The sequence below is a fragment of the Punica granatum genome, chromosome 7 (genome assembly GCF_007655135.1).
Source record: "Punica granatum isolate Tunisia-2019 chromosome 7, ASM765513v2, whole genome shotgun sequence".
NCBI lineage: Eukaryota > Viridiplantae > Streptophyta > Magnoliopsida > Myrtales > Lythraceae > Punica > Punica granatum.
Window position 1 is genome coordinate 831152 of NC_045133.1, and position 21420 is coordinate 852571.

Consider the following 21420-nt stretch of genomic DNA (forward strand, 5'->3'; position numbering starts at 1 on the left):
CACTATATATATATATATATATATACGTGTCTAATATATATATATATATATATATATATTTGTATAAATGCTTGTAAAAGAGAAATAATAGTACCCTGAAGTCAGAGAATATGAATCTGCAGAAGATTCACCCCTCCACTAATGAAATGATAGCTCAATCAATTACTGGGGGCATAGAAATGTCTATTACATATAACGCGCACATACATGTCTATGTCTCCGTATGGTTAACACATCAATAGACATAGACATGGTTTATTACATATAATATATGCATGCATGGTCAAACATTTTTATGTCTACCCATCATGCCGATCATTGGATGACACGATCAATATATGATGATGAAGAGCTCCTTTCAGCCCCCAAAAGCACGAAAGCATGCATATATATATATATATATAAAACTTATAGCTTCAGAAACGTTGGGTACAAATACTCGATTAATTAATCGATTACCTCTGAATTATAGACGAGTCTTCTCTTTTACTACCAATTAAGGTTTATATCAAGCTGATATTTTTTTTTTGTTCATTTTTTCTGTTACAATTGAAGCTCATGTCTTATACTAAAAAATAAAAATCATAATATCTAATAAAATAAATATGGATAGTTTCATAACGAAAATTGAACATGTAACTTCTTGATTGACTTCTTTAAAATATTTAAACTTTTTGACCTATTCCGTTTAAGCATAATTATTTTCTCCGTAATCCATTTCTCTTATCTTTTCTTTTCCAGTCGAGCTTGTCCTCTTCATGATCTCTTATCTTCAATTGTTGTACGTGCTAATTAAATTCTCCTAATAAAACTCTACCAGTTATCTAAATGTCAAATGAGTCCTATACCCAAAAAATAAGTTCTATACCCGTGGTGTTTAGCTTGAAAAATTAATATATAATTAGTGTGTTTTACGTACATTACAAAAGAACTGCTATTGAGAAATAATCTTTTTCATTGCGCAAACTGATCTTCTTCTCCTCACAATGGGAGATTTCTTCTCTCTCTCTCTCTCTCTCTCTTTTGTGAATGACAGTGAGAGATTTCTTAACTGTACACAAAATTGAATGTTGGGGGAGAAGAGCATGGAGGGACATAATAATAATAACAGTGTCATATATCTATTTGTTCATGTTGTCCTTTATTGATGTTACATTTTTTTCTCTTCTTCATGCATGACGTTTGAGTCTGACTGCAACAATATATATGGTACATGTCTGTACACATATAGAGGGTGATAAAATAGAGATGCAGACTGACAAATGGTGAAGAAGAAACAGTATATGTAAATGTACGTATCACTCCTCTCGATCGAAGAAAATTAAGGATCGAATTTCAGACCTCCCTCCCCCTCTCTCTCTCTCTCTCTCTCTCTCTCTCTCTCTTTAATAATGCAGCTTTATATTTTTTTCTCTTGTACTTTTCTTTCACTTTTATATTTAGCCTATACGATATAAGTATATATATATATATATGTGCGTTTACGTGTTTATCTTCATGGAATGTGTGGTTGTGTCCTCATTGAATAGTCGTAGTAGGTCGAGATTCACGGTTACGGCTAAGAATGGACCTCTTCATTTGAATTTGTACTTATTTGGTTTGTTTAATACATGTATTCTCCTTTGTAATTGTCCCGGTAAATCGGCCGTGTTTCATGTTCTTGTAATTTTTCTCTTGAGCATTTTTTTTCCTCTGGTACCAGCCTTTTGATAGGAAATGAATTCTTATCACCTTTAGAGAGGGGGAAAAAAAAGAAAAAAGAATTTGCGGTTGTGTCATTTTGCACGATGTGCCCTAACTCTATGCATGTCTGTTCATATAGGTATTAAACATATCTATATGTGTTTGGAAAAAGAGAAACAGAGAGATTCTGGTGTACGTACCATTTCGCCTCAAAGCAAAGTCCTCTTTTCTTTGTTTTAGTAAACGAGCAAAGTACTTCTATGCCCTACTCATGCAATCCTAAAATAACATATAAATAGAGAGAGGGTCGAAAATATATATTCAAGATTTTTTAAAAAAAAAACATTTATATTAGTGCAAGAAAAGTATTATATACTTATTTTGTCAGTTGGGTACTTATATATATATGTGTGTGTGTGAGAGAGTGTGTGTTGGAGAAAAGGCTGAAAGTTTACCCTGCATTCTGATGAAAAAGCCTACTGCTGTGAATCCCAAAGCAGAAACAGTCGGCTTAATAATCTCATCAACCAAAAGTTAAATAAGATATCACATATATGCTTCAATAAATTACAGCAGTGGATTTTATGAGAATCCCCTTGACTCACTAAAATGCACAAGCTGTCAAGCTTAAGCAAAACAGTGTCATGTATATAAGAGTAATGGTAATTCGACTGCGTGTAAGATATATATGGTTCTTCCTCCAATAATTAAACTTATCTAATCAGAAACAACTAGGAGCTTTAATGAAGCAATCTATAATGCATGAGCATGAGGGAAATTGTGGAGTAAGAATTTCATTGACCAATAGGATATATATATATATATATATATATATATATATATATATATGCATGCACGCTGTAATTGAAGTCGCCACAGACATATCCAATTTAATTAGTTGATCCTGCAGAGAAGCAATAGACCATGCGCTTTATGCTGGTATCATCAGGTCTAATTAATGTTAAATTCCATATATGCTGACATAATTAACCCTGCAAAGCACTTTTATTTCATTTACGGAGTACAATGAAAGCACTTTAGCCCTCCTTAATTATATACTAGTTAATAATTGTTATTACACAAGTGACATCATGTCTTGCTACATATATAATTTATTATCACAATCTGCTAGCTGCATAAATTCAATCAACCTAGCGATTAGATATTCCTAGCTAGAGTATGCATGCATCCACTGATATCTCAGAATTCATATATGATGCTTGTCCCCATGTGCGTATCAGGACGACCCGCAGTTACAATATGCAAGAAGCAAGGGAAGAGAAGAGGATGGAATACGCATCAAGAAATACCTAATAGTTATCTCCTCCTCTTTCATTTATATCCCCTGAAGAGTTATGATTCTATGGAAGAGGGTAAGGAAGAGCATATGCGGAGCGTCGTGAGAAACCTACTCCACCACCGAAGCCAGAAGGTGCTGGTTGTTGCACTGAAGTACTAATTATTGACGTGGATGGATCAATCTCATTGTTGTGAGCGTATGTGATGAGATCTGCATTGGCTGCATCCAGTTCCTTTTGGAGCCTCTCGACCTGCCTCTGAAGGAAAGAGATGGCCCCGACACATCCGTAGACTGGATCCCTAACCCTAGCCTCAGCCTCGTAGGCAAGTGAGCTCACAGCATCATCTCTTTGGTGAGGCGGGATCTCGTTGAGGAGCTTGGCCACATTACTCGCACCAAATATCTTGTGAACGTTTGCAAACTTCTGGGGCTCCTCTGGTGGGAAGTAAGGCGCAAATATGCAGCCAGGCAAGCATTTCCTTCGAAGGAACTTGCACGCAGCACATGGAGAGTTGTAAGTACTAGTCATGGTTGACGAAGAGTACATTCTTTGCTAGCTACACCAAAGATATATACATCAGTACTTTTGAGCATAATTGTATCTATAATTCTCTCAAAGCATCCCTTAATTATAAGTCCCAAATAAATTAGCAACGCATCAAGCACACAAATATTAATGAAACGTTCATTGGTTAATTAACTACATATATGACATAGACACCACCTATAGGGTCGGATTTTTCTCAACACAGATACCGATATACTTGATCTTAGTTATGGACGTAGAGGAAAGTCATTACTTAAATAAATTGCCTCACATCGGCTGTTATAGCATCATAACCTCACAACTAGAAGTCGAGATCATGTAAATTCCTTCTTAGAGACCAATTATATATGTGTCCTGCTATGATCTGTATTTAACTATATAAGGCACAACAATAACTTCATGCATGCATGCAGATTAATCTCCATAAAACCCAACCTTATTAGATATGCATATGTATATAATTGCCAAACATATATGTAGATCGACCAACGAACACAAAGTTTAAATTTAAGTATTTATATAAGTGACTACTTATTCATGGCCAATTCCTCGTACGTGTTTAATTTTGAGGCAAAACTTCAACACAAAAAGCAAAAAATGTTCACTTCTTCAAGTCAACACTCAGATTACTGTAATCAAAGGTCTACCAAATATACTCAAGATCAGTCAGGACTCTCTGAAGTTGTCCTTTCTATACACATATATAATATCACTGACAAGATCTCTCTCTCTCTTAAGGAGCAAAAAAAGTTAAATTCTCACAAACAGTGAACTCACAGATCTCCCAGCTGGGTGAACACAGAGAATTGGGGGAGCCCTAATTTAGAAAATGCCCACTTTTGTAAAATACTCTCTCTCTCTCTCTCTCTCACTCTCTCTGTTTGCGTGTGTGTGTGTGTGTGCGCTCTCACAGCTTTTCCTGAAAAACAAGCTAGCTAGACACAGATATATAAAAACCTCCACTATATGATATATAAATATATATATGTGTGTGTGTGTGCTCAGATATTAATGTTTGGCCATAGCCAGGCTTGGATATAGTGTGATGGATGTTAGTTTGTGTATTTAGTTACTACTGACTTACCCCCTTTGTAATTCTCTCTTTCTTCTGCGGCTACACAGCTTACACTGATCGATCAGGTGCTGCTGGGTGGGTGGGGTTGCTGTTAATAAGATATATTCAGAGAGATTGATATGTATATATGTATATATAAAGGAAGTATATACTCTCAGTATAGCAAGCAAGCAAGTACCCTTTTTTTTCCCTTCTCTCTCAGTTGGAAGCCTTTGTTTCTGATGCATATAAAGCTTTCTCTGATCAGGAAGAGGAAACCCTAATTGGAGGACTTGAGAGAAGAGAGAGCCCAAGGTGGATTGCAAAAGACATCTTCTGTTCTGCGGATGTATGATTGAAGAGGTGGAGAATAGAGAGACAGACAGATAAAGAGAGAGCCAAAAGACAAAGGTAATAAATTGGGAGGTACAGTAGTGAAAAAGAATGACTATGACCTTTCATCACTTCATCTCATCTTATTTTTAATAATAATAATAATAATAATAATACACATATGTTATATAAAAATTTTGACAAAAAAACTAACATTGTAACCATCCAATCAAGGTGGATTGATTCGGGCGATAATATTCAAATTTGAGTTTTAAATATAAAGAAAATATACGATTTAGACAGTTTTTTCTTTAATGGGTCAACCAAACTCAACCCCGAGTTCGTCGGGTCTATTAGACTTTTCGAGATCATGATGGCATAGACGGAAAAATTAATATGATAAATGAGTGTATATATGTGAAGGTTATCTACAATATATAATCAGAGTTGAGGTTTGTCATAATCTGACTTTCATGCCTCTCACTAGAGGAAATCGAAAAATTCAGTTATTTAATAAGTTAATCATACCAAAAATCATGAACTTTCACCAAATTCTCAAATCTAGCAGCAACTTGCCGACAGTCTAAATCTAACATCCTTCCCCAAGTTTGTTAATTTTGATGACGTGGCAAGTAACGACGGTGACTGGGCAAATGAAATCCAACGTGGCAGTGACTGAGCATTTTCTATCAATTTGTAGGTCCCACTAAAAGCAAAAAGACACCTTCATCACCTGCTCGTCACCATCGCCACCTGCATCTCATTCCGAAAATCCACCATCTGCCTCCATCACCATCATTATCGCTACCTTCATTTCCTACTCGTCATCACCACAGCCACACCATCAACATCACATTCCTCATCCTCTGCCCACCCCTCACCTTGTGGAGCTGTGGCTGAAAGGGAAGGAAGGAGATTGAAGAGACATCGGCAGGGTCAAGAACGGACATGGCAGTAGCACAACAAGTGGCTCGAAAAGCAACAAAAGCTTAGGAGCTCAGCAAGGGAAGGTGGAAGCCATAGCAGCAGCTCGGGAAGGAGCTGCAAGAAGTAATAGCCTCGGAAGCAAAGCAACACCAGCAGGAGTAAGGAAAGAAGAGTAGGCAGCAGGTGTGTTGAGATATGTTGTCCCACATCGAAAAATTGAGAAAGAAACCACAAGCTTATATGAGGCTTGGATCCAGTAACCTATCAGCTTAAGCTTTTGGGTTGCAGATGGGCTCAAGTCCGTGTAGGCCCAAGTGGGTATTTTACATGGTATCAGAGCGGGTTATGCTTCCGCGCCCTCATGTGGACTCACACCACGCCAGATTCAATTTCGAGGTAGCCAAGAGTGCGCCTTATGTTAATCAGGCCCAAGAGTGGTCCGGTCCAGTTCCGAAGTAGCTAAAGGTGCACCTCTAGTTAGGCCCGAGTGTGGAGCTCGAGGCTAATTTGGTATTTGTCCCCCCTTGCCCGAGCACGGCTCGGGTCAGTTGTTAAGGGCGGGTGTTTAAAGCACGTGACACGTGTTGGACTACACGTTGCCACGTGAGGGCGGGTGTTGAGATATGTTGTCCCACATCGAAAAATTGAGAAAGAAACCACAAGCTTATATGAGGCTTGGGTCCAGTAACCTATCAGCTTAAGCTTTTGGATTGCAGATGGGCTCAAGTCCGTGTAGGCCCAAGTGGGTATTTTACAAGGTGGTTGGGTAGGCCTCGTGATAGAGATTATAACATGGAGAAGAGGGGAGCCGACATCTGAGAGTGATATAGAGAGAGCAGGAAAAGAGAAGGACGGGAAGAAGGAGGAGGAGGACAGAAAAAGATGTAATGATGATAGTGATGGTGATATTCAAAGGAGGCTGAGGAATAACAGTAATTAGTAGAGCAGCGGCAACAAGTAGGAGGCAAAGGTGCAACAACAACAACAGTTCTTAAAGAACTTTCAGCGTGGGGGGTTGTAGTATGGTGAGAAGGGAAGGGAAAGGGATGGAGAAGAGATGGTAATAGAGATGAGAGAAACATAAAATGGAGGAGGAGAAAAAGCTAGTGAACTGAGGTGAAAATAGTGAAAGAAGGAACAAGTTGGAGGTGATGGAAGGAAGCCGAGAATAATATAGATGATGATGAAGTTGCTGGTATGGTGATGGAGAGAGGATGATGGTGGTTGTGGCGTTAGTGATGGTGGAAGGAAGTGGTCGAAGAGATCGAAATGATAATGGAGATAGATGGTGTAAAGGAAAGGAGGAGAAGGAAAGTGACAGAAGCTGAGGAAAGATTGGGATGGAGCAAGCAAAGGATGAAAGGGAAGGTGGCTGAGGAAAGGTGATGATGGAGAAGAGATGAAGAATGGTAATGGAGATGGAGTGAAAGAAAAACGTGAAGGGGATGGAGGAAGCAGAGGGGAGGAAAGGAGGATGAGAGGGCATCGGGGTCTGTGTGTGTGCTATTGTGTGTGGTTGTGCATGTATGTGTGTTGCTACGAGAGAGGATGAAGAAGAAGAAAAATGAAGGTGTAGAAAGGATTGATGGTGATGGTATCATGTAGATGAGGTTGTAGAGGATGAGGATGACAGGGGATGAGCATGGCAATTGACTAAGAAGAAGAGAAGAGAAAGGGTTACAACGAAAGAAAATGTTTAGTCACTGTCATGTCGGATTCCGTTTGCCCTATTACCACTATTACTTGCCGCGTCAACAAAATTAACGGACTTGGGGACGGATGTTAGATTTAGACTAACGTTGGCAAGTTGTTTCTAGATTTGGAGGAAAAAAAGTGATTGCTGGACTTAAAATTTGATGAAAGTTCATGATTTTTACCGTAATTAACCCGTTATCTAATACTAACCCTCCACAAATTCTTCACGTGAGTGAGATTTCTCTCACATTAAAGATATAAGAGATTTTTTAGGAAAATAAAATAGCATGTTTTTTTTTTGGGTCATAGAAGTTGTTTAAAGGACCTAATATAATACAATATAGTATATGGATAGTTCCACAATGATAATCAAATTTATAGTCTCTTAATTAACACGTAAGAGCGTCCTTAACTGCTCTATACCCTCTTTCTCGAAGAGTGGGTTTTTTAATTAAATTTTTAGATTTTTTTTGTCCTATAAGTTTAGCATTCAATTAATTTTGATTCTTTAAGTTTTAAAATACCGAATTAGTCCTATACGTTTGCTCCATAAGGTAATTTTGTCCATTTCGTGACTTATAAAATAAAAAATGTCTTTCTTTTCCAAAGCTTACATGATCACATTTTAATTGAAAAATAACTTATAGGACTAAAAATATCTTCCTCAAAACTTATAGGATTGAAATTTTCTTACAGAGCAAACATATATGATTAATTCCGTAGTTTTAAATTTTATATAATCAAAATTGACTGAATATCAAATTTATATGACCAAAAATATTTTTTTCTTTTACAACATGTTTAAACTTTAGGAAAAGTTGCGGTAGCCGTAAAATGAAGGTTTTTCTTAAATAATAGTAAGTATAAGATTACGAAGGTAAAGTTAGATATAAATGAAAAATAAATAATATTCAAAAATTAATGCTGCGCACATATAAAATTTAGTGACTTAGTATCATATACATTTAATAAAAGTTTTTAATAAACTGATGAACTTACAATACAGAAAAAAGGGTCGAAATTAATTAAATAGCAATTAAAATCTTTGAGTTTTGATAAGAGAAACCATGCACACCTGAACTAATTAATATCAAGATCATACAACACAAAGATATAATAAATACTTGATATCGAGCAAAAGTGAAAATAATAAATAAATACTCCCATCGCATTGATTAAGTACATCATATATGTTCAAAAGATGATATAGACAGTGACGTATCTCTCATCTAGTGATTAAGATGTTTTAAATTCAATATTTAGTGAAATTATCCGTATTAATTTAGTAAATATTTAAAATTTTTATTTCAATATATTAAGTATATAAATCTCTTTTATTGAAAAAAAAAAAGTACATCATAACGTAGAAGGAAACAATAATATGAACTATGAAGTAGTAGTAGTAATCGTCTTTCCCCTTCGTGACCATCATGAGATGAGAGGGTCCCTGTCCCCTGTCCTTGTCCTTGTCCCTTGTCCTTCTCTCACCTCCTCCTCTCTCTCTCTCTGTACACACACACACACACACACACACACAGCTACATCCCTTCCTCATTACCACTTATTTAGTAGGGATAATAATAAAATGAACATCCATTTTTCCCCTTCCCAATCCCCATGTGGTGAAGTGGACCCGCCGATCTACTGTGGAAAGGCCAGGCCTGTCAAGTCACTTTAATTGTCGGACCTTGGCCTATTCTATCTATATACTTCCCGAAAGAAAGAATATACATGCAGATCTTACTAGCAAATATTACGAGCTAAAGTTGTGACAATTTGTTAATTTGAATTATTCTTCATATGCTAATGCTGGGCATTTGCATGTACAGTTACTTAACGCTAACTATAATTATTTCTCCTATCTAAATTTTTCTTCGATAAAATTAATTACTATTAGATTTTTTTTGGTTGAGAGTTCCTCGTAAGATTTGTAATTTTATCTGCCAATCATTTTAGTGAATAACCAACTTGCCCTGAATCTATCAAAAGAAGGGGGGGGGGGGGGGGGGGGGGGGGCGCAAAAAAAACTTGCCCTGAGGCCCACAATAGAGATCTCTTTGCAGGGTTTCAGCTCATGACTTTGACTGGGTCAACGACAGTGAAGCCCATTTCCAACCATTCCTTTTGGCCCGTAACCATCAACTCCTTTGCCCTCCCGAAAGGGCCACTCTTAGCTAATCAATCCTATCTGTGATTCATTTCTGTGTATGGAGCGTGCTCCGGTTATATTGCTTGTTTGTTAATATTCATTGCTGTTGCGGTGAAGGTAGCCTTTTCGGGTGGGTTCCGGCTTAGGCATTAGAAGCTCCTCGTCAGCTGTTGATAAATAATGTACCCAGTAGATGCCCAGAATAAACAGTTTACTTATAAAATCAATTTGCGACGACTGATCTTCTGTCGAATATAACAGTACAGAAAGTATCTGATCGACTCTATGATCAATATATGGTACGGTAGCATGCAAGACATTCATTTAATGATAATAAAACAAGTCGAAACAAAATGATAATATTATCCGAGCATAGTCCCATTGTTCTGACTATGCATGAATATATATTATGTCAGATAAGCTAGGGTAAAACTGCCAAACATGCACGCATGTGATTATTGAACTGTAACGAAACATCTTCCCCATTATTGGAAAACAACCACGCCCTTGGAACCATGGACTATATGCCAGCCAGCCGGATCGGTTTGTTACGATATCAGTAGAACGGCGGAGGAGGTGCATAATTGCCCATGGAAGACCGTTTGCCAACAACTGGAGATGGTGGAGAAGGCTTGACGTAGGCTCTAAGGCTCCTGGGCTGCCCCACACCAATCTTCCTTCCATAAATTTCACCATTAATACACCCTTCCGATGATGATTTCTTCATCACCTTCTCAACACCTAATCTCACATAAACCCATATAACGACATATATGTGATTACTAAGAAACTTCAAGCACATATATATACATTTAGTTTTTGTGCCGAACTGGTCCCCGAGCCTTAATTACCAGGCAAGAGGCACATATATACTATACGATCAGAAGAGAACTATATAGATTAAACCAGTTTTTGTTGTTTACCAGTACTTGTAGGATCAGTGAGACAGGAAACCGCAGGAAAATCCCCCATGATCAGAAGATGATGAAGCACGAGCACCGTCAGCGCAAGCTTCTGTGTCATAAGACGGTTCATCGCGCGAGAAGTTGAGTTGAGATCGGAGAAGAAAATGAAAGGAGTGAGTTGGAGACTTGAGATTGAGCTAGACAGAGTAAATTAATATAGCTCTATACAAAGATAGATTCCATTAGGTAATCCATTATACAGTTGGCAGTAGAAATTATATATTTTTTATCCACGTTTGTTGTCGATTAGCGAGCAGTAGACTTTGACTTTCGAGTTTTCTTGACCCACTCTCTCCGGTCTCCTTTCACACACGATCAGAGAGCTAGGCTGCCAGTTCTGTACTTCTCCGTCACTTGGGATCGGTGCTCTTCTTCTTTGGCAATGTAGTCAGCGTTTTCATACCCCGCTTTTGTTCTTCTTGTTACTTTCATTTGTATTTTCTACGACGGTTCGCCTTTCTAATCTTATCCAAAAAAAAAAGAAAAAAAAAAAAAAACTACGAACGACTTACGAAGAGGAGGATAAGCATAAGCATATATACGACTGTCTTCCACCGTAACGTTTGACTCTCATCCGATTCATACCCTACCTACCTACAGGGCTGGTTTAATTTTCAGATATAAATATTTATAATAATATTTCATAAATAGACTGGTCGTACTGCGAAAGCTAATCCAGATTTCTATTATCAATTAAATTGCATCAGAGAAAATATATATGTTTCTCGAGAAAACACGAGATGTTCCCGCTTAGGAAAATTATACGTGTTTCCACACAGGAAAATTGAGCGTGCTGAGTAGTCACGGAGACTGGCCGACTCGGTTGAATAGGGCCTTGGGCCCGTACAGGAAATTGGATGGCCAGCCCATTAATTCTCTCCTTCAGGCTCACACAGTACTAAAATTCTAAAATATATATGCCCATGTGGCCCAGAGGCCTTTGGAGCAAGCCCGTACATGTGTATCTACACAGTGTCCAGTCATCGAGAGTGACTTTGATTACAGACAAATATACTAATTCCATTGCCTGAGACTAATTCTCGTGCGTGCGCGTGCAGGTATTAGTTCCACCCTAGCCACAAAGTGATTTATTCGAAGAAACTCATTCTTATTTAACGATGAATACATGAACTCTTCACATATATGTAAAGAGTATCACGATATACATATACATATATATATATATATATATACTTAATAGTATTTATTGATGACCTAAAATTGAGATATCTTAATTTCGTTGGCGTTAATCCCATTTTCTAACCAAAAAAGTAATAATATTGAGTTATATGCCCTAGCATTGTAGTTACATCATATTTAAGAGGATGAAATACACATACATAAGAGTTCTAACGCGTAGTGCAAGCATATATGTATAGGATTAAACTTGGGAAAGATATACTAGAGGGAATGAGAAAAGCATGAATTGTTCATTTGCGCAATTATCTTCGAAGCAAAAAAAATTTCATTTGCGCGTATGCAATGTATATAATTGGGGTTTCAACCAAGTCATGAGATCGTCTTTGAATGAAGAAAAAGCGGAATCATCATTTGACTTCGAAACACAGATTTGATACCCTTTTTTTTTTTTTCCTTGAACCGCCATTGCCTATCATGAAGCTGTTTGTTGACCATCCCAACACATTTTATAAAACTTAATTATTAAAAGATATAATGTATTTTATGCGGGTATATATATGCAGAGATCATTCAAATATATATACAGAGAAAAATTATTTCTTCCATTTCCGATATTACACGTGTAAATATGCATATAATTTGTCAAAATATGTATCACGCGAGATTCATGTGACAGATCATTTTCTTTCAACATGAACGATTGTCTGCACATTTGGACTTGATAAATATTTTGATTGACTGACTTGATCGAATTTATTTGCAAATAATTGAAAGTAAATATTTGAACATGTAAAGTGATTAACTGAGTTCCTTGTGCATATAAATAATATTTTTTTTAATTATTTTCACTTACTTTATTTATATTACAAATACCCGATACACACGCACACAGATATATATATATATATATATATATATTACTTTTATATTGACAAGGCACTGTCGGCACATTGTACCAGATATGATTTCCCGACATAAACCCTCATAATTGTCTCTCTGAATTAGTCAGCCTTACTGATATCTCATGAATTTCAAACATTTTACCTTTCGCTTTTTCTACTTTTCTTGCATATCTTAGATATATGTCGCTTCTACACCCAAAAAATGAAATGAAAAAAGAAAAAACGTTTTCGTCAAATGCAAAAGCAAAAACATAGCTTTTGCAAAGGAATTGATATCTCATGATTCAAACATTTTCCCTTTTTAATTTCCCTTTTTTCTATTTTTCTTGCGTATCTTAGATATATGTCGCTTTTACACCTAAAAAATGAAAGGGTAAATTGCACTGGTGGTCCAAAATATTTTATAAATGTTTCATTATGGTTCAAAATTTTTTTTTTCATTGCATGATGATACAAAATGTTTCAAAATTGTTTCATGATGGTACAAACCGTCAATTAACCCTAACGCCGTTAACATTTTACTGACGTAGCGCGTCCTATGTGTCACTTTTGTTACATGAAACCAATCATAGTGCACCACATCATTTAAGAGAAAATAAAATTTTAAAAAGTCCAAAAAAATACAAAAAAGAGTAAAAATTTTGAAAAAAAAATATTTTAAAATTTTGAAAATTATTTTTACAAAATTTAAAATTATTTTAAAATTTTTATAATAAATTTTTTAAATTTAATATTAATTTTTTTAATTTGATATTAAAATTATTTTTAATTTTAAATAATAAAAATTATTTTTAATTTTAACTTAAAATTTTTAAATTATTTATTTTTAAATTATTTTTAGAATTATTTTAAAAAGTTTTAAAATTTTTAAATTTTTAGAATTATTTAAAATTTTTCGGCCACGTCAGTAAGAAGATGACACGTAGTAGTCACGTCTGTGTCGGCTTGACGGCGTCAAGCTTGAGTTGACGGTTTGTACCATCATGAAATAATTTTGAAATATTTTGTACCATCATATAGTGAAAAAAAACTTTTTAAACCATAATAAAATATTTATAAAATATTTTGAACTATCAGTACAATTTACCTAAAATGAAATGAAAAAAGAAAAACGTTTTCGTCAAAGGCAAAAGCAAAAACATGGCTTTTGCAAAGGCGATGTATCTATCGTGTCAGCAGGATAAATATTCTTTTGAGATTAATTCAAAGCTAATAATCAGAGAGAAACACACAGCACATTGATGTGTTTTTATGTCAAATCATAGATTCAAAAATCAATTGGAGAGAGATGTCAAACTATAGTCAAGATCTTATCATGATATATATTCTTAGTTAGGGATTTAATGTGATTAGACATGTACAGGAACAGGCCAATAATTTGAAGTTAACGATGTGTAATTATGTATATGTGACAACTTGAAGAGGAAATTAATCATCACGATAATATTACTGATCTTAATTATAGGCTGGTCCCCGTGCATTATTATTCGCCACCAGAAAATTCGCTCAAGAATATTCCTCCTCCTTTCTTTAAAATATTACTTTGAATTACTAAATCTAATTCTTATTAGTCTTTACTATCGATCAGTTATTACTTTATGATCTTTCGACATAGCTCAATACAAAATAGTAAAAAGGATTTTTCGTCAAATTAAATATTTATTTTGTGCATATGTGGTTTCCCAAATTTTAATTCCATTCTCTGCGCACTCCTCTTCTGTCCTAGATATATTGCTTCATTGAATCATGACATGTGTAAATATAGTTCCTTTCTTTGTTTTAGGGGTCGGTGTACAATACATAGGAACAAAAATGTATGTATGTTTTTCAGGTAAATTACTTGACCCAAGTAATTTACAGGTAATTTACTTGACCCAAGTAATTTACAGGTAATTTACTTATTTTTTACATAATTTACTTGAATAATAAGTAAATTATTTGAAATTTTTAAAGTAAAAATGTGTATTTACCATGCATGCATTTCAAGTGCATGTATCATAGACCTTTCCTTGTTATAGGGTTTTTCTACATTTACTTTTGCCCATCTTTGAAAGGTCACAACCTTTTAATGACCTTTTGGCTCGCCTTGGAGAAGAGCTCAATTATACCCTTCTCCTTTTTTATGGGGACGAGAAAAAATGAGCTCAAAATCATTTGTACAAACTTTGACAAGAGAAATTCTTATATGATCCTGTGTCACATGACACGGGATTATTACAGTCGTCCATTCATGAGTGAAATGCAGAGCTTACGCGGAGTGAATGGTTGTAATTCCCGTATCATATGATACGGAATCATGTAAAACTATCCGCTTTGATGAATAATACAATAATATGAAAATGAGAAATTCATAACATAGAGAAAATATTTATGTAAAGAAATTAACGCCTGAGGCTGGGAGGTTTCCAAAGCTTCACTTTCACTATTAATAATGATATCATCGGGTGTGATCATCATCATCATCATCATCTCTTCGAAAGGAAGCCTTTGATCATTTGCATTACCTGATCGATTGGGACCTTTCTTGAAAATGACATTTGATTTCATTGTAACACGGTTAGCTAGCAAAATGATCAACGAAAAAAAAATAATAAAGAAAGTAATGTAAAATATGTTTTTTTTATTAACATGGATTGATTCAAGTGATTCGACAGTTGTTCCGCTTAAGTAATATCTCGGGTCTGAATCCTTGTGAATGCAGAAAATTCACGTTGGGAAAGTTTTATCTCTTAATAATTCGACCGGACTCAACTAGATTATGACCCAATTAGACTTTCGAATATCACCATTCATATCAGAAAAAAAAAAAAAAGTCTTCTCTTTTCCTTTTAATTTCGAGTTCCCTATAGCTATCTAGCTTGCTACTATTCATTATTGTAGAAGTTTGTTTGTTATATTACAAGGTCTGGTAAGTATACACCGCGTTCGCGTAAGTCGAGACGATTTAAGTATATAATATTATATATTGAGAGATCACTAATGCATATGTATATAATCAACTCCTCTTATATATATATATATATAATTATTTTTACGGCTTAATTGGTCAACCTATTGTTAGTGAAAGATTGGAGTACTGCTTATATTGATCATAAGATTTTGAGTAAATGCCTCTAGTCCAGCTGTCCGGAAGAAGTGAGATTGGCGGAATTAATTAATTTCATAATTAGATTTCTTCCTTTTGCTTTTAAAATGGAACCATTGGAAATACCCCAAAATCAAATGAAAAGAAATTCTACTAATTGAAAAGGCCTCACTAATTTTCTAGAGTATTAATTACCCCGTTAAATTTTCCTCTTCGAGAATTTTTCTTTTGTCATTAGAAAAAGAAAAAAAAACTTGACTTATATGCACACACCTCTTGATTTAATTCGTCCAGCATTAGTGCCAAAGTTTTCAAAGCACAGCAATTTCAGGGTATAAACAAAAACTAGTTATGGAGTCACCATCGTGTTATTGAGATTGCTTCTCTTTTAAAATTTGCTGTTTTTTTTAATACTAATAACATATTTGCTTAGTGAAAGTGATTTAATTTACAATGCATTTGTTTTTCCAATGTTAATTAGTCATTCTTTGTTTCAGTTAGTGCCTAACATTGATCTAGAATAAATTGATGCATGCATACCAAGTACGCTTTAGCACTTCCCTTATGAGAGACGTGCAGATGTCGGAACTATGAATCAACGGACAAAATTGGAGATAGATAATATATGTATGGTTAACTAGCTAGCTTTTTGGGGATCGCGACTCGTGTGCTTGATCTATATGCTCCAACATACCAATACATTAAGCATACAGATGATTTTCCTAAAATTTTAAGCTCGGTATATATCAAGCGAGGTCTAAGAACCATCAAGGAAGGGGCTATTCGTTGTAGTCATATGTCTTAATGACCGATTCATACGGTCATTAATACAAGTTTAAATTTTGTCAGTAATAAGAGAAAAATAGTGATTGCTAAAGAAATGAAAATCACAGTAAGATCTCTTTACTATTTCATCACATTAATTTATTTATTCCGTGATAGCGTAGTGAATATATATAAAATTTCAAAACGATTTGTACAACGTAATATTTTCCAAATTGTTGGCGTATACTCATGGCATGAAAAGCATTTTCTAAGTGGAGTAATAAGAATGAAAATCTGACCTTTTGATGCATGCTGACGGAGCAACAGCCCAATCAAAAATAGAGTATGGGTCAAGTTGAAAACCTCTTTTGCGAAATTCCTCCTATGCGTTAGAAATGTGATCGTAATTAGCATGATGTGGCATTGCTAACCCTATTTTTCCTCTATAAGAGATACCTCGAAATCATAATATCGTTCATACTCACATATTGATTTGTACTCTACCAACACTGTAGAACACGAGCGGTTAAATTTCATCCGTTTTCTCTCACACGATAGCGATCTTTCCATTAAGTTTAAAGAGCATCCATTTGATATAGCTTGGTTTGGCATTTCATACTAAAATTTATTGGCATGTGAACGAAGAAGGGGGAGGTGGGGAAGAACTTGGTAAATGCTTGAGATGTCGATGAAAATGACGAGAATATATATCTTTAAAGCCGCCTATATATACGATAATTGTATTTTCTTTCATGCACCAACAAGTCACCGTTCACATGTAACTTTGCTTTTATTATCTTTCAATTACGGCCCAAGAGATTCCAATTCTTTTTTTTTTCGTCCAAAACACATATATATTATATATATAAAAGTTTGAAGTGTTTTTTCGATTTTTATTATTCCAAAAATATCCAATTCTCGTGACCTTTACCCTTTCAGTAAGTGACTTTCGATCGCGTTTTTCTAAAATATCTATATTTCTTGCTCCTATTCCCTCACATCTGTCTCGATCGAATAAGCTTTTCATCGCAGGTGCTGTTATCTTATTTGTTCATAACAATTTATAGTTTTAAAAATTCGTTGAATCGTACATTCGTTTTCAATGTTCCTTGCCAAGGGGTTCAAATATTCTCTCTCTCATTACAATACGTGGTTCATTAAGATGTAATAGTTAGGAAACTACATACCCATATGAATCACGAATAAATATAATTGAACATTGACGAGAATTTTCTTAATCAGTACATTACATGTCATTCTGTTGTCATGCTCCACCAGGATGATGAGCTGAGAGATGACCTCGACCGTTTACTGAGCCCCAGCGCTGATGATGCCTCAGCCTCGCGACAAACGTGGCCGTAGATCTCACAGTCACAGTCAACGCACGTGAGGCTTCTCTGTGGGTCGATGCTGCACCCGATTAGAGCTGGCAATCAATTTGCGGAGTAACCTCAGGGGATTCGCCCGTGCAACTGCGTTCCGTGTTGGCACGAGGGCAATGATCGGCTGCTTCGCGCTGGCTTCGCGTTTTCCAAATGATTATGAAATATTGTATTTGAGGGAAAAAAATAAATTAAAATTAAAGAAAGAAAGCGTGTCCTATGACATGCCCTAGCGGATCCCCAATCATTATGTCAGTTACACCAGCAAAATTGTTCGAATGCGAACTTGTAACAAACGAAAATTCAGGAGCTGTATATGACCAATGAGTCCATATGATCGTATTTACGATTGTTATATTGAGATGTGTTACCAAAATTAGATTGTTCTAATTTTCAAGTGAATGAAGTGTAATTTTGCCAGTGAGATCACGACTATTTTAATTAGTTGGCTTATTATTATTAAACGCGAGTTGATCCATGTGGTTCAACGTATATTCCCTTTTAAATAAGATATTGAATTTAAATCTTATTAATAGAAAAAAAAAACCCTGATTTGGAGAGAATTTTACCCTTTTAGCTGGCCGAACTTGACTCAAATTTGAATTAGTTGGGACCCATCTGCATATCAAGTAATGCACACCAAAATTAAAATTAGCTAGCCTATTGGGTGAGACTAGATATCGCTCGGGCGTCAGCTTAATTAAAAGGAAGCATATTTTGAAAGGTGCAATTGGTATTGTCATTGTAAGTTGTTTGTTACATTATTTTCAAACCAATTCATGATTCATCCTACCCCTAATGAATTGGCATGGGACATGGACTCACGAAGAATTTTCGAATAAGATTTCCATGATTGTTTTTGGAATAATTAATAAACTAGACGGAATTATTTGCTAATAGTAAGGTTGCAAGTTTTTCACAGATTAATTGAAGAAACTAGCTAGGTATTATGTGACACTAAATTGTACAAACTTGCAACAAAATATCTTCTTTATTACATATATATTAGACTCCACAGACGAACCTCCCGTAGACCAATGTGAGGGCGGCTAGGTCCCCCCTTCTTGGCCATAAACCGGGTTGTTGAAAGCTGATCACCACGCCGGTGACCATCTCGACCTTGACTATTGATCGGATTGTCATAGATTTATCGGTTGTCTTTTTACAATTAACAATAACAAAGAAACAAGTATATGATATATATATATATATATATATATATAATTTCACGTGATATTTCAATTTTTATAACATTTTGAAATGCAAAAAAAAAAAGGATTGCGAAGGTGATGGAAATCGTCCACATCGCCAAATTAAGAAAAATATAGCATCATGAATTATATATCAAAATTTTCTACACTAGTCGTCCAACCTGCTCGTTGCGCAAGCATGTACTTTAAATTAATTTTTAAATAAAAATATTGTGAATAGTTTTCATACTTAATTAATTTTTAAATAAAAATATTGTGAATAGTTTTCATACTTAGCTATGTACGAAATGCAACAACAAAATTAAAAATTCATACATACATACATATATATATGTATGAGATAAAAGTAGAATTTTGAAGCAAGTACATTCCACATTTCCAATGTCTAATAAGTGGTAGAGGCATACTTTCTCTAAACTTGTACAGGATGATGACCATTGATATGTAATGTTCATATGTATTACAATAAAACCAATTCTGGCAAAAAAAGTGATGGTAATAAAACTAACTTAAAAGTTTGGTGAGCAAATGGGTGGCATGAGTATTTTCTATATAACCACCATGGGTCCGTCACTCGAAAGTGCTAACTGCTAATGAGGTCATTAAGCCTTACATGTAAATGTCAGATCTCTCTCTTACATAACCAATGTAAAATTTACGAAGCGTAATAAATTCCCCCACTTTTAGCCCCAACGTCCTCTCTGGGCTCTTGAGTCGGGGTCCAGAACATAACTCCCACATATTCGGGCTGGTGGGTAGTCCCCAAAACGCCTAACCGCAATCTTGCATAATTGTGGGCCAAGGTCAACTCTAATATCATATGTAACAATCACGGGCATGTCACTCAAATGTGCTACCCACTGATGAGGTCATTGGGCCGTACATATAAATCACAGATCTCCCCTTACATAACTGATGTGGGATTCACGGATCGAGACATTCTAGCATCAAATATTGTTTGTTATGATAATACTTATATAGATAAAACATCAACGGAGTTAATGATCAAAATAAATCAACAAATTTGAACCTTAGAATTGAAAGTGCCATCAAACATCTCATTACTTCATCCATTTCACTCGATAAAGAAGAATCATGGGACATTTTTTTTCAGTGCGTTCCTTGATATATGGAAGCCCAACGAGATCCCGACTAATCCAATTCGAGTCGGATTAGTCTACTAAGAAGTAAAACTCTTCCAGCACAGAGTTTTTTCAATTTACAAGACTCGAACTCGAGACTTTTGCTTAAGGGGAATAAGTATTGAACTATTTGAACCAAACCATGTTGGTAGAATCATGGGACTATTTCTTGTGATCAAATATATCATAGTACATATTAGAAGTGAGGAACCTAAAACTACATATTGTTGTTGCTTTTTTCGGATAACACTGATTTACCCTAAATTTTTCGGTAAGAATACTCCATTTTTTTCAACTGTCCACCGCCTAATATTGAAAGTTCAGTGAGTCTTGGCTAATCTATATTTGAGTCGGGTCGGCTCACTTTATGAATTGATTTCTTAATTAGTAATAAACTAGCTTTTAGCTCGTTGAACGCACGTGTTTTGCTCTGATCCTTTTCTCATTAACTTTTATGTGCAAAATAAGCACTAAAAATAAAAAGAATGTACATATGAATATGAATATCATTTAAATAAAATATTAGAGATCATATATTGAACAAATAATAATGTCATTCATCAAAGAATACTTTTTAAAACTAAGTTGTCAATTTCTGTATTAGTACTAATTATCTTTTATAAAATTAAGTTTTCCTTTTTTGTATTTTGTCAGCGATTTGCTTTTAAACGCTATATGTCCATATGTGGAACTACATGCCAGATCCTTAAAATAATTTGCTTGGAAACCTTTCTTTTTTTTTTCTAAATTGATTCTTCTATACATTTCAAGGAAACATACTGAATTTGCGCATGTGTGTTTGGTTTTAAAGTTAAGTAGAGTTGAATTTTGATTTTAATTAGGTTGTAATGATTGTGTTATTGAATTATGAGAAAAATTATGAAAATGTAATGAATAGTTGAAAGAAAGTAATGATTATATTGTTGAATTATAAAAAAAGTAATGGATAGTTAAGAGAATTTCGTATTAAAAATTGAATTAAATAGTTAAAAAATTGAAGGAAAGGGAAAAGTAATAATTATTTTAGTAAAAAATAATAATAATAAATTTTAGGAAAAGAACAGCTTGTTTTAGTAGCTCTCAATCTTTCCACTTGCTCACTCAATTTCCTATATTCTCTATTCCAGTGGGTCTTCATCA

General features: G+C 34.9%; 1 protein-coding gene across 1 annotated transcript; it reads right to left on the reverse strand.

Moving 5' to 3' along the window:
- Window positions 1–2666: 2666 nt before the first annotated feature.
- LOC116213127 (protein LATERAL ORGAN BOUNDARIES-like) lies at window positions 2667–4954 on the reverse strand. Its single transcript, XM_031547954.1, has 3 exons — window positions 4784–4954; window positions 4615–4693; window positions 2667–3540 (listed from the first exon to the last, which is right to left on the reverse strand). Exon 3 carries the CDS (start codon window positions 3528–3530, stop codon window positions 3045–3047), a length of 486 nt encoding a protein of 161 aa, XP_031403814.1. The 5' UTR covers window positions 3531–3540; window positions 4615–4693; window positions 4784–4954; the 3' UTR covers window positions 2667–3044.
- Between the last annotated feature and the right edge of the window lie 16466 nt (window positions 4955–21420).